The 14,911-nt window shown below is 39.8% G+C and overlaps 1 protein-coding gene across 1 annotated transcript; it reads right to left on the bottom strand.

Moving 5' to 3' along the window:
• Nucleotides 1–1,836: 1,836 nt before the first annotated feature.
• LOC145229779 (T-box transcription factor TBX1-like) lies at nt 1,837–14,261 on the bottom strand. Its single transcript, XM_080095108.1, has 7 exons — nt 13,521–14,261; nt 10,553–10,669; nt 10,098–10,254; nt 8,992–9,147; nt 5,714–5,781; nt 3,854–3,984; nt 1,837–3,206 (listed from the first exon to the last, which is right to left on the bottom strand). Exons 1-7 carry the CDS (start codon nt 14,168–14,170, stop codon nt 2,668–2,670), a joined length of 1,818 nt encoding a protein of 605 aa, XP_079951234.1. The 5' UTR covers nt 14,171–14,261; the 3' UTR covers nt 1,837–2,667.
• Nucleotides 14,262–14,911: the final 650 nt, after the last annotated feature.

Below are 14,911 nucleotides of genomic sequence, written 5' to 3' on the forward strand. Positions count from 1 at the left end.
ATATAACAAAAACATGTACACCATTTTGTTTCACTTAAACACTAGGTGTTTTTGGTAATGTGTTAGCCTATAAGCAAAGTTTTTTGCATAACCACCCATAACTTTAAAAACTACGTTTCTCGTTTTCCCAACATTTTTCATATCACGCTAACACTGGCACTTTTCCATCCAAACCACTGCCACTGTTTGTTTACTAATACTTCCTATATCTTCGGTCATTATTGCGCCTTTTTCCATTACTCCAAGGTACGGTTTCTTTTTTCTTTCAGTCAGCGTTGAACCACGTCCGCGGAATGCCAATTATGCGCTTTGTGGCGTCTTTAGTGGTTTTCTGTAAATACTTGTTTTGTCGGAAGGGGGCACACAAGTGTCACAAGAACAAAAAACTGTTCTGTATTAGCTTGCACTGATTTTGAGTAACTTCTATATACACAGACACTCAGACCCATAATCGGGATTTGTGTTGGAATGCCGGTTAACTACCTTAAATAATGTAGTATTCAGTGACAAGTTTAAAGTTGTTTGCCCTAAAACGTCTAGAGGTGTTTCAGAAATACAAGTTCTAACAAGACATTGCGTATTGTCGAAAAATAACTTTTTGTTTTTTAGAAATGTTCTGAAGGCAAGCAACAAGCGGTGCCTGAAATGAAACGACTTCCTAATTTTCAAGGTGACTACAATTTTATTTTTTCTTTAAATGGACATGTCGAAACTTAATTACTAGAAATACATGGGGAGGGAATGTTTTGCTAAATGTTTTGTAGGCGTACATAAATTTCCACTGCAATGGGTATTTGAAAACTGAAGCTTGTGTCCATTTAGTACTCGAATTGTGCATTGCACTCGCGGTACAGTGTAAACATCTACGCAAGGGTGTTGAATAACGTGTGAGAATAGCAAAGTTACGTTTTTGAGTTTTGCATTGGACCTTAATGTTTTGATAGCACGGAAGGAAAAACAACAGCAATCGCGTTGAAAAAAATGTATCTCATACTTAACGACAGTAGCGCTCTATATCTGTCTACCACTAGTGGTGCACGAGAGCTTTCTCAGTGATATGTTTTTTATATAGATTAATTATCGTTTTAAAATTACAACATGAAAGTTATTAACAGCTTGTTTCTATGTATCCCGATTTCTGTTTTGTCCAAGCTTATCTTCTTTCGTTATCGTGTTGTAGTTGATACAACCAGCTATTAGGCCCCTTGCAGTGTTATGGTGATATCTATCAATTTGCATGCGATCTGATTTTCTAACTTGGTGTGAGACGAAGCATTCTATAGTTGTTATTAGCTGGTACGGTATTAGCCATTAGAAAAAAAGTAAGCTTACATGCAGTTAGTCATAAGACTGACCATCTTTTCAGCACTTACAAAACGCTTTTCAGCTCTGATCTGAAAAAAAAAAAAACTGTTTTGTCTTTCGGAATTGTATTCGTTCGAAACCTGACCCTAATGGAAACACTTTTTTATGCTTTTGACCACCTCTTTTGTGTGAGCTATACTCACAGAAGTCCGCATCCACATATTTTGAATCGCGGTTGCGTTTTTCGCTATTTGTTTCGAATGCTTGTCTTGCTTCATAACTTTCTAAAGTTGTTTTTGAACACTTATTCAACTTAAGTAAATAGGGTGGCGCCTTTCACTATAGCCGACAGATGTTTCATTAAAACATTATATAAATAATTATTATTTTTTAAATATGTGTTTAGCCATTAAATCCTCCCTTTGAGGGAAACGTGTCTAGAACAACGAGCAGTTCTTTGTAAGATCGAACAGACAAATGTAAATTCCTGTTGCGTGTTCCATTTGTAATTGCTCAAAATGCAGCGAAAAATGTGGTGACGCTTTTTATTTACAAAAACGGCGGTAGGTAAAAGTAATCTCAGCAAATCAGAAACGGCCAAAAAGACCGACAGTCAGACATAAACGATAAACCTAGCGATCGAATCAAGAATGCTTTGGGCAAACAATTTATGGACCTGGTTTCCTATGAAAAACTGTTGTGCCATAAGTTCCACTATTGGTGATGTTGATTTTTGCATTTTGGGGGTTTTGGTTCGCCATTTTGTCATTGGAAATTTTTTGCAAACTTTTTGTGCAAAAGTGAAATTTAAGTTAAATGGTTTATGAAAAACAAAACAACCAAATAAATTCTCCATTATAAAGACGTCATTTAAAAACCATAAAAGCTGTTGTTTTTCTTGGAAGCATGCTGTTTAACAAATATGAGGAACTAAAATGTTTGATAATCATACTAACACTTTCGTTACGCAGCTGTAAAAAAGTTTCGTTTTTGCCAGTGGTTGTTATTGTTTTTTTTGAAAAAACGTGATGAACAAATGTGAAAAATCTAAACGGTCTAGTGATGATAAAAACAAACGTGTAACGAAAATGGATGTAAAACTTGAAGTTAATAACCCGCAAGTAACATTTTGAAGAAAACGGCAAGTCTATAAAAGCTGAAGAATAAAGGCACCTAGTGAAGAAAAACAAAATGGTGGAGCGCATGAAAAAAGAACAGAACAAAAAGCTTGTTAATTGGTAACGTTTTGACTAAACAAGACCATTAAAGGCGAATTGCTAAACCCGTGGTGCAATCGTGAAAGCTTTACGTACCAGACACAGTCTCAAAAGTGGACCGTATTAAGACGCTTTTCTAATTTGCTTATCTGCTGTCGAACACAGGATAGCGATTCATTGCCTCAGAAAAATCAGGGTAAATTGTTGCGCTGTGGTTTCCTGGGGCTGGATAAACTTGTTTTGTGCCCATAATGGGGTAAGGTGAATGACGGGTATGCCCAGGTGGCAGATACCCCCCGTACGCACCGTACGCCGGCTGTGGATACTTAAAACCACTGGTTCTTGCGTCATCAAATGGTGACGTCATACTTGCTGCAGCCGCGGAGTGCGCGTAGTGTAGCTGGTGAGGAGGCGGGAGGAACGCGTGGGTGGATGGATGAAGATCAAGACGACCGTGATCCTCTGCTCGAAGTGGGACCCCAGATCCTGGATGCAGGAGATGGTGAGGGTGATGCCCTGACGTTACGTCCGCTAGAGGAGGAAGGGAGGAACCCAGTGACGTATCGGTTGCGTAGGAGGAGCTGGGCGCTGCGCTTGTGTCGCTAGAAGAGGAAAAGTTGTTTGGCGGAGATTGGTGAAGGTCATCATGTGGGGACCGAGAGTTTGTTTTGGGATTGCTTGATTCTGAAAGAGAAAAGTTGTTTGTTACAAGTCTTTTGCGTTTAAAACTTTTCCATCACAAAAATATTAGCACATCCTGCTTGCCATAATAATTGTAAAAATATGATTCTCGTGTGCGAAAAAATTATACGGCTATTATAGGTATGTCGGGAAAGTTTTTGAATTAAACAAGCATCTTACACAAAAAACAACAAGTAAATCATAACCTAATAAAATAAAATTCTAGCCATTTTAATATGGTTGATATGCACCTATTGAAACACGTGTTTCCGGAAAATAGAATGACTGGTCAGAAGTAATTGAGCAGGAAACATATTCTAACATTCTTGTAAAAACAAGAGGGTTGTTCTTACATGGCAACGCGCAAGTTAATGCGTTGGCTGATACGCCAAGATTTGTCTAAAGCAGTTTGTGCTTTTTATGCCACACGTCAGAAATTGCATATTGATCAAACCAACAGTAAATCAGCCTAATGTCAACTCCCTGATGCGAATGTGGTTTCACTTTGACAAAAATAGCCAATCTGTCAACTAGAGCTTACTATATGACTGGAAAAAAGACGTATATGACATTGCCAACAGCTTTTCAACGCGCAGACATCGGGAGGTCTTGTGCTAACATCGGTCGACGCAGAAACTACAAGGTCTTACCCTTCGATGCACTCTCGTTAAGTTGAAGTACACGATGTTTGGCGGCTACTCCCATCAATTGTAAAGAGCTGGGCCGATGATAGCTACGCGGTCGACTTGCAGATGCCGCTGTTCCTAACACTTCCATTGTGCTGTAACAGAAACACGAAATTTGAATAATGCTTTGATTGGTTTGACATAGAGGGGTTTGCGCGGGATTTATTCGTCCAAAAGACAGCATCTTTTCGACTTTTGCTACATTAAACTATGTGTATTAATTATCATGATGGAGGGTGAAATTTATTCTTATTTTGAAAGAGTTTTTTTCTGACCGATCCGAATACAGATGATTTGATGCTTTACCAACATTATTTTGGAATCGGTAAGAAAATGTTATGGTGACAGCCGACAGGGGAAATTCGCATTGGTTAGGTTTGTAGATCTGACTTGACTTTCTCTTTTTTTTGATGAATTCAAACTTGAAATGCAAAAGTTTTTTTTGATGAATTCAAACTTGAATTGCAAAAGTTTTTTTTGCTGAATTCAAACTTGAGTTGCAAAAGTTTATGGTAAAAAATCTGCCACCAGCACGATTTATGTAAACGTGATCAAGTGGACAATTTTTGCGATCCTTTAATTTGTTAACATACAGTGGTGGCCAAACTACGGCCCGCAGTCCGGTTTCATCCGGCCCGCCAAACACCTTGCCTGGTTTTTTTCCAAGCACCATATTTACCACTGTGAACATATATAAACCTTTTATTAAATACAAGTGTAAACAAGATGGTGTTATTTATTGTTATTCTACTACAATAATATATATTTTAATAAAGATGGCAACCAGTTACGACAAATTTTACGTAAATCTCATTTAATCCGGCCCTCCAGTGGCAAGACAGTTGCAAATTTGGCCCTCTGGTAAAAAAGCTTGGCCACCCCTGACATACGGGGAAGCCAATGAGCCTGCGACGGGATTCGAACCCACGACAGGAGCTTTTCCTGGGCGGTTTACTAACAGATCTACACACGCTGATCGTCGGAATGCTTCAGGGCAGATCCCAGTGAAAAGTGTATGCTTATCTTAGCCGAATACATTCGGGTTTATGTTTTACCAACGCGTGGAACATTTTTACCCTTTCATCCGAACGTTCCCCGCGAAGGTTGTAAACTTTGCTTCACTCCACACGAACTGTTACAACCAACGTGGACGGTATTGGAAACACCGGGAATGTTATATTGGCTTGTGGCGAGTGATCGTTGACAAATTTAGAGGTGACACCTTTAGATCGTGCGGATCAGGAAAAGACTATGTAACGACAAATTCGCCCTGAAATACGTGAATCGCGTTCTGATTATTGTGCATTAATTTCGGAAATATTTTGGCTCAGATTACCGTTTGGGACGTGGTGGGGGGGGTGGTAACTCGTGTTTTATGGTTGAGTTACATGTTTTCACATTTGCTTTATCAGTTGCGCAACCATTGTTCTGTATTGGCTTAAAATTTTGTGCTTCTACTTCATGAGGCTATTATGTGGACAAATTGTTCGCATAGTCGTAACGTAATGACAAAACGCCTGTGTAAAAAAGTTTAGAACAGTGATTGTACGAGATAGCTTGCAATTTCTTTTTTGACAAAACTATTTGTGCAATTGTTTGCATATTCATATTTAATCATAGTGAATCAAGTTTTTCGTCTAAAATGTTTTACAAGTCCTTTTACCTATTTTGTATTACTAATATCTGTTGGATACAAAAATATTTACTAAATATGCAACATGATGGACTAAATATTTGTTTGGAATTTTATATTAAACGTATATCCCACAACCCACAAACCTTCAACACTTTACATTATTTTACGGTAAAAGCAAAACTTCTTACCATTCTTCCGGGTCGCAGTCACGAAAACCTTTCGCAAACGGATTGCTTTGGATCTTTAGCTGCGTAATCTGCAATAAAAAAGAGCGTTTACAAACCTTCATGCAAGTCACATTTCTGTGTTTTACTTTTAACACTTCTCCTTACAATTTGAATATTTCACGTTTCACTTTGTAATTTAGCAAGATCATTGGTCGGCATACTATTTTTTCAAAACGTTTATGTTCTTGCAAGATTAATTATATGTCATCATGTTTTATGATGTTATGTTACGAGGACACAAATTTGTTTTTTGAATGTTTTGTGCTATGTGGCTTTTCGCGTTGTTTCGGCTTTTTGCGAAGGGCTTTATTTTATAGAATGTTTTTCAATCATATTTGGAGGTTTTCGGAAAACCTGTTTTGTGTGAAAACTTTTACAGTCCTCTTGGAGGAACAGCGACGTTGTTGTCTGAAAACAAATGCGAGTGCACTGGTACCAGCGCCCAACAGTCTACTTCGCGAAACCCTCGCATACAAACACAATCATGCCACGAGCTAAGTTTCCGGTGGACTTTAGGGCAAAAACAAAACAACGAATTAAATCCCTTTCCATTACGTGCAATGCATTGGAAGGCGGCACGAAACAGTTTCGCGATTGTTTATTTGCATTTGGATCACCGAAGGCCATCAAAGTCAAGCAGGGCATCCGTGTTGCGTGACGCCATGAGCGCTGAGATCACGATTTCACCAAATCCTTCATTTCCTTGAAACTTCGCACATTTGCTCGATACCCAGCGCTACGCGCCGTGGGCATGCTGACTGGCACAGGTTGCGCTTGACTGAGGAACTTTGAATCCTCTGCACACATCAGTATGGCTATATATACGCGTGTGTACACACATTAATAACGCCTAAAAAGTGTCGGTAAAAGCATCAGGCTGACGCTGGATTTATGATGAACCGGTGGCCGGATGCTCGTTTATTTAACCTCACCCACTTTATGGATTTGCGTTTCGCACCTGGGTTACGGCATTAATGAAACTATTTGTCGGCCGGAGTGATACGCTGCGAGGTGTTGATGGACTGAGGTAAATATACGTTTAACTTTATAAGTGTGACAACGTAACTTACTTGTGGACTTTTAAGAATAGGTTTAAACACTAGTATTGTCTCTAAAAATATACGTTGCAACAAACTTTTTAATTACTTTACTTTAACGTGACAGAAACACGATCGAAATGCGTCTATTGCGAAACGAGAGAACTATGCCACGACGAATTACTGAAATCTAGGTTTTAATTAGTTTGTTTACACGTGTGTTATAAAGCTTTAACATTTGTAATAAATTAGTGAGATGTGATGTTATTGGTCTAAATTTGTCCTCTCACAAACGTTATTCCCGACGCAATTTGGAGCTCGTGTTTCAAACGTTTTAGCTCATATTTTGTGATGTTTACAATTCTGGCAGATCGACCCTGTAATCCAACTAGTCTGTCACTTTTCGAGCATTCGATCCCACTCCAATGACTCAACACACGCCAACTTGTTTACTTTGGTAAGGGTATTGGCAATAATGCGCTATCTCTCTCGCTGTTTCGGCGCTACCATGCCTAAAACAACACACCATGGAGCGCAACGGAAAAGTGACGAGCCCAAAACGCATTCACCTGGCCTGGGTTTAGCAACGAGAGCTTGAGCATTCCAGTGCTGACAGCCTCTGCCACGCTCACTCAACTCGACGCCTTTTGAAGTCCGCGCCCGCACTTGCACGGCTTCGAGAGCGCTACGGCGATATTATGATGAATGCAAGGGGTGGGTATGTACCGCGCGTGCCCCTGTGTACCCAGGTCAAGCCCCAGCCCTCGTAATGGGTTGCCCTTTGACTCTAGGGGCGCGAAACGAAAGTCTTTGTTCTCCTATAATATATAGAAGCTTGGATGAAGACCCCTGCGAAAAATCAGATATACCCCAATATCTATATCACGCCAGTTGAAAGATTGCCTGTGGGTTAATTGATCGTTTGAGGGCTGATTGCGATTTTACTTCTGACACAGCGACCGGAAATCCAGCGCTAACTAAACATGAAATTGCAAAAACAGTCTAGAGTATTTTACATTTGAGTGCGTGAACGCGATTGCCTTTAAAAAGTACATAAACATCGTGCGATGTTGAGTCATTCTTCGTGGGTCGCACCTTGTTTAACTTTCGTGACTATCGGTGGCTCTGACAAAACCAGCCTAAATGCCCCTTAATCTTCTTCACCTTCCAGACACGCGAATATGTGGGCAGCCCTCGCACTGCGACTACCCCCGCTTTTGGCATGCGTACCATCAAATATCAAGTCACGATTTGTCTTTTGTTTGGTCAATAGTCTCTCTACTCTGCCCATATACAATAGGACGGGGACTGGCCGGCGCGCGTGCCACCAGGGCCCTTTTGTACCCAATGTAGAACCAAGTTCCCCAGGTGCTGACAGGTTTATTCACTATCAGCAATTATTGTGTATCTTATACTTCCCTTATTTCATTCGGTTTTGAGGGATTGCCTGTCAAAATATGCCACTGGTTCTAGTGTTTGGGCTGCCTGGGTGTGTGCTTTCAGTATTCCACCCTAGCACGGAAAATAGAAATATGTGCCTGTTATTTTGGGACGTACGTTGTGCAATACTAGATAGTTAAAAGACCTGCTCTGCTTCGGTAATACGCCTAGCAAACAACGTCAGAAGTTGATATAATGGTATGATATATTCGTGAGTCCTGAATAAAATGAGTGCCAGCACTTGTGTTCGTTGATAGATATAAGCTTAGATTTACTAAATCCACCTACAACGTTTACGTTTATTTTTAAAATTAACTCAAAACCCAGTTATGATTTACCCGGTGTTTACTAACATGTGGAAGTTTGCGGATTGAAAATAAACTAAACACTTGCATATGTCAAATACATGTAAACGTTTGCTTCATTACTAAAAAGCGATTTTTCACTTTTGCTTTAACAAATATTAACATTTTTTTACTTGTATTGTTAAATACATTTTATGCGAACTTATAAAGCAAAAGACAATTATGCGAACTCTTAAATCAAAACATGTTTTTACAACCGACAAATATGCAAATCAAAAACTATCTTTGAATTATTGCCATTTCTGTTTTTTACCGATTTTCTATCGATGGATTTTATGATGTTGCAAAAAATATTTGATTTGCCTATCGTTGGTTGGTTTTTGATATCTTAATGTGACTAATGGAGAGTTTAACTTTTTATGAAACTTTTTCTGGTGCAAATACGTTTGGTACTTGCCCGGTGGTTTTGGTAAGCCGTTACAGCTGTGAACTTGGTTTCATCGAACACGAAAGTCTTGAAGTTTTGTTCTGCCCTGAGCACGCTGTCACGTCCTTTGTCAACCAACACAACATGAAACCGTGGTTGGAAACGATGCATCGAGTTAAGGATAATCTGCAATGCAAAATACAACAATTTAATACGAGATGATCGACTGATTCGGTATCACAACGTTAATGCGTCTGGCGTACTATGATTTATGTATATCTGTAGCGTGATCGCTGGTCGGCATGGACGCTTTAGGGCAGATCCCAGTATGATTATGTCCATCTTTAAGAACGATATTTTTATAGATTAGCAAATAAAACTGTTTCCAATTAACGTGATCGTAGCCTACGTACAACATCACCAGCATAATAAATCCATAAATTTGTTGTAAAAGTTTGCTTTCCTTCTTGTCCACCCTTGCTTTAATTTTTAAGACAAAGAAACAAACATTGGCACTGAATTTTCGGTAGCAGCATCCCCTCAATTGAGCCTAGAGCAACTACGTATTGCTTGTGATGTGATTGAGGCGTCAAGTTCAAACAGCGAAACAAAATGGCGGCTGTGGGATCAAAAGATAAAAGACCCCGAGCGACTTATCTCGCGTTACGCGGCGGGGATTCGGTTAAATGAACTCGGCCTTAACCTTTATCACTTCTATGTCAAGTGTACGAGCGCCTTTGCCCACGTTACATCACGATTTTAGCTATACCTCCTACAAGCACGTTTTTTGGATTAGGTAGAGAGCTATAGATTGTCGTATATATTGGCGAAAGTGCCAATGTGGATTTATTTGCTTACTCGGCGGGGAATTTTCGTAAAGGAGTTTTTTACAATCGTTGGTCAATAAGATAACTACCAAGAAGCAACTTTTTTATCAGCGATAATTCAATAAAGATGAATTCGGGGCAAAGCCACACCGAGAGGTTATGTTCTGCTTTCTGTTTAATAACCTTCGACATTTGCAAACATTTTCTGTACCCTGCACGCATATGGTTGTTATTAAACCCTAGCAATGCGACACGCAATTTCCATCCATTTCCATATTGTATATTGTAATATATATATATCTTCCTTACATGTCCGTTGTCGTCGAGAAGGTTGTTTGTAAGTTTTAACTTGTCGAACGAAACGATCTGTTTCATCCAATGTCCTCCTTTTGCGGGTGAATCGGGATGAACGTGGATTCGTGGAGGCATCGAAGCGTCGGCCTTTCCCGCCACCGACCAACTCGATCTGCAGAAAATATTGTTTGGAGCTGATAAGCATTCCTATAATGAAATAGACACACACAAAGTTCTGTGTTTCCGACATCACTGAAAAAATTTGGCGATTAATTTTGAGATATTTGCCTTCAGCCTTTCAAATCCTTTTAACGTCTTGTATTGCGAAAGGTTAGCCTTTTTGCTATTTGTAACCGGGAAGCAATGCTTTTAATTTAATGAAGATTTTCAGTTTACAAAAAAATAATTTGATCAAAATACTTAACATGTAGTAAAGTAATCATTACATTTTTTGGTACTGATGTTCTTACGTGTGAAAAGCGTATCTGTATCTTTTGTCATCGACCGCTACGAAATCCATTAGTAGAATATATTCGCTGTCGAGGTCAAGACCAAAGACTTTGACTTGAAAAGTTGGAAACATTCGTCTGCAAAAACAAAAAGATTGACAACTCAGAAGATTAGGGTTAATAAAACCCTTTTTTTGTCAAAACAGGTGTAGGTGAAGATAAATTTGCTATTAAACTATGTGTATTTGGATGGATTCCAAACACATTGTGGGTCTATATAATTTTTTAGTCGAAGCAGTTATGCACTCCGTGAAACGATAGGTCTTTACTGTTCACCTTTTGTTCTTCAGCGAATTGACTCGAAGCAATTCTAAAAACTAAGACCGAACGCACGCTTCAAAGAAACTATTTGGGTTTATTTCACTTGTCCAGTAAAGTCGAAGTTAAGTTTTCAAGTCCAATTCGTCTAACTCTAAACAAGTCGTTTCTTACTAAGTAATTTGAGCATCAACTGCCAACAAGTTACTAGATTCCGGCCAAAACGACAACAAATCGATCTTGTGTTAATCCAGACTGAAGGGACCTTTCTTCCGGATTCCGGTTCACAAGTGATCAATCCAGGAAAAAAAACGGCATAGGTCACAAAGGTCAACACATCCCAATGACAGTTGCGACAGGTTCAAGGGATCGGACCTTAACCTGACCTTAAACAGGCGATCGACACATAATTGAACACGGGCATTAATTGTCCGAGACGAGCGGTAACGGCCGGACGTCTGCACTCTTGACGCACGTGGACACCGTACGTCTTGCTCACGTTTCATGAGCTCCAAGTCCTCATGGTCGATCTTCCCCCAGTGGCACGGCTGGTAATTTAACCTTGGCGCAACCGCGAAGGTTGAAATCAAAGGAGCGGTCAGCTTTATCATGTCTTGACCCTCCCGACCCCTTCATGGGCAAGTGTTTTTAAAAGTAACAAAGTTCACACGACTCGCATCGATTTACAGACTGGCCAGGTCACTCGGTTGCCACTGACTAGCCTTTAAGATCGAAATCAGGCCCCTAAACGCGGTAACCTTCTACTTTTAGCGCCACATTAGACGTTGTTATACTTGTTGAACACTTCCACTGCTTGATGACCCCCCGATCAATTTTTTGCCAAATTCAAAAAGGTTTTTGTTTTTGACCATATTGTTGTACTTAACAGATGTTTTAATCATTATAAATTAAGTAACTCTTTAACTTTCTACATGTTATAACTTATCTTGTTTAACATACATTTGGTTAGATATCCTACATGCTTGGTTTCAATTTTAAAACTTCTGCCTGTTGTTTTTCTAATACCATTAAAAGAAACCAATGCCATCGGATAGAATTTTGGAACATTGGAAAGAAATAGTTATCTTTAAAATGCGTTTGAAAAGGCCAGTAGTTTTTTTAGCTTCTTTGATTAAATTAACCCCGACCTCTCAGTACAGATTAAAAACTATTCGTTCCGACACAGACTGACGCTGACCAGATGTAAACTCAAATATCCGGTAAACAAATGAAAATTCCTTTCTCAGTTTAATCCAAAAACTCTTTGCTTATCAGAGGTTTCTTCGTAAACACATAAACACGAGTCTGGTGGTGTAATGGGCCTTGGGAAGCGGCCACACCCTCTCTAGACATAAAAATCCGAAAGAATGTTTGAAGTTTTTGACGGCTTTGATTGGTTGCAATAAGCTTTTGTTTTGCAACACGAATGGCCATCCCCAATTATTTTTTTAAGGAACCCAAATGTTTTTCAGATTGGTTTTTCCTCATTGTTGAGAAATAAATGTGCTAAAATGCTTTAGGAGAAAGTTTTTGCTCGTGGCAAACCTGCGATGTTAAAAATTTTTTTAAAAATTTTCAGCTCAAAAAAGCTAAAATTCATTCAATTTTTTTGTGTATGACAAAAACACAAAATCGCAGAACGTTATTTCGAAAAGCCTGATTTTTTAACATAGCGGATAACGATTATTTAATTAAAAAATTGTGTCTGCTTTTCTGTTTTGCGCAAATTAGCCTTTGAAAAACATGACATTGACCTGCATTTTACTGTTGAGCGAATCGAATCGGCGAAAAACTTTAAATTGTGCCTCAGGAAGTATCAAATGAGCCAGAATTAGCTCATACCTTATAGTCGGACTAATATCTCGAATAATGCTGCATTCTTAGTCCTGCCAACATTGTGGTTTTCCTAGGAAATTGCCTAGATGTAAACGGAAGCCACCAACACGTGCTACACGACTTCATCATTTTGATTTAGAACATTGGCTACGATCCGTGACTTTTAGAGTGTCGAAACCGTCGCCATTTCAGCCGCTTTTCTGATGCTTTACCACCTTTTACCAATTCACAGGATCACGACACCGGAATCACACTTAACGCCTCGCTTGACGGTTTTGTAATAAACGAGCTTTATGTTCCCAATAGGAGCATGGGTTGGGGCACGGAGGGCAATTGTACTGGTGGACGCTTTTTTGTTTGTTTGTTTTTCGTGAAATGCTCTTTTATTGAGCGTAAACGAGGTGTCAAGGTAGTTGGTAAATTTTCGGGTTTCGTTGAAATTGCGGACCACACACGAAACGCTGAGGGGAAACTGGCGTAAGATTATTAACCTCTTGCTGAAATGCGTTTGCAAACAACTTTGAATTACTGATGACATATATCTCGAGTTTTATTGCAGTACTGCTAAAATGTCATGGTCCATCGTGAAATCGCATTTAGGCCCTGTGATTTCTGACATAAAACATGACAACAACAATGGGAGAGACAGCGATGTACAAAATCAGATTTGAAGATAGCTATTTCCAGCAAATACTTTTTTATTCACTATATGTTTTTTTTATTTCCAATGGCCCACAGGTACATAGTCTACTGCAACATTTATTTGTTTTGACTATTACAATTTTTCCATTTAAGGTTGTTTTTAGATAAAACAATTTAAACATTGCATAGTTACCTTCCCGCTTTCGTGACAATCATCTCTGTTCCAAGTTCATTAAACTCATTCCACAGTGATTTCATCTCCAGTCGCGCCTCGACATTTGCCACCTTCTCATTCTTACGAAACGGCTCGTGACGTGTACACGATGACGTAGGCGAAGTTGATGACGTAGCGGCTTGACTCAACTCCCCCGTCGTCGCGCCTTGCTTGTCCATCTCGGCAAGCGATTGTTCGAACTTTATCAAATCCACATTGTTTTGGGAAAGGCCCTTGTTTTGATTTTCGTATGGTGGCGGAGAGTGATAGTGACCTCCGGCGGATGAAGTGTCACGGTAACTGTCGCCTTTGCCGCTCGCGTCGCTGTCCATCGGGTAGCCGTGCAATGCGTCGGCTTTGCCGTATTCGGGGTAGCCGGAATTTCCCGGCGAAGGATTATGCTGCTTGTCTTCTGGAGCTGGATAGAACGCCGCATCAGGGTAGTGTATGAAGTGGTCAAACTGACGGCTCGGCTTGTCCAAGGTTACCGGGGTTAAATGGGCTTGCCCAGGGACCGGGGCCATATCGACATTATCGGAAATGTCGGGCGATGGGTTCTTCTCTCTTACCGCATGATGGGCTAACATCGAGTGAAATGAATCATTAGCGACGGCGATTCGGGTGCACATTAGCCCGTTAATCGACAATCACTGGCCCGTAATCAGATTTAACACCTATAAACTTCAAACAAAGGCGGCACCTGTAAATGGATTCGATTTTAGTTTGGTTATTTAATACTAATTCTCCACTTACACGGCGAAAATCGGCAATTTTGCACTTCCTCGCCACAACTTTCTTAGATGCCTTACAATATAGTTCTATTATTGATTTGTTCAAAACCATATAGCATGTGTTAGCAAACATCATCTTTTTAGCTACAACTGTATACCCAAGTATCCTTTGTCGTGTAGGCCTAGTATATTGGAAAACTCTTTCTATCAATGTTTCAAACTTGTCTGCTACAATATGGCGTCTGTGTATTACAACCGAACCGCTAAACGATCAATCAGCTTGCCGCGATCTAGGTCTTTGATCCGCTCACCAACTGTCCAGCTTCAAAAACACTTTGCCTTATCGTTTGTGAAATCAAGGACCATAATCTAGGTCTAGTGCATATCTGCGGTATAACGTGACCACTGTGATCTGAGCGCGTATGTACAGACCCTCGTAACTAGATATGTTTTCTCGCATATTGACCGTGACGGGGAGCACAAAGGCGTCGATGAAACTGATAGTTTTACGCATGTTGCGGACAATTGTCTTTCAAAAGACAACACACTTAGTTATTTGTATTTCTTGTTAATGTTTGTTTGTTGCTATTAAATTTGACATGGTTCAGATGTTATTTGTTGCTGAAGAGAATCTGCATT

This window comes from Phallusia mammillata, chromosome 5 (assembly GCF_965637545.1).
Source record: "Phallusia mammillata chromosome 5, kaPhaMamm4.hap1.1, whole genome shotgun sequence".
Taxonomy (NCBI): Eukaryota; Metazoa; Chordata; class Ascidiacea; order Phlebobranchia; family Ascidiidae; genus Phallusia; species Phallusia mammillata.

What these genes read in the sequence shown, in the direction of transcription:
- LOC145229779 (XM_080095108.1), bottom strand. Translation starts at nt 14,170, where the DNA reads ATGTGCACCCGAATCGCCGTCGCTAATGATTCATTTCACTCGATGTTA. An exon ending in ATTGTCACGAAAGCGGGAAG is followed by an intron (nt 10,670 to 13,520) that starts GTAACTATGCAA and finishes TTGTTTTTGCAG; the next exon opens with ACGAATGTTTCCAACTTTTC. An exon ending in GACTGCGACCCGGAAGAATG is followed by an intron (nt 3,985 to 5,713) that starts GTAAGAAGTTTT and finishes TTTCTGTTACAG; the next exon opens with CACAATGGAAGTGTTAGGAA.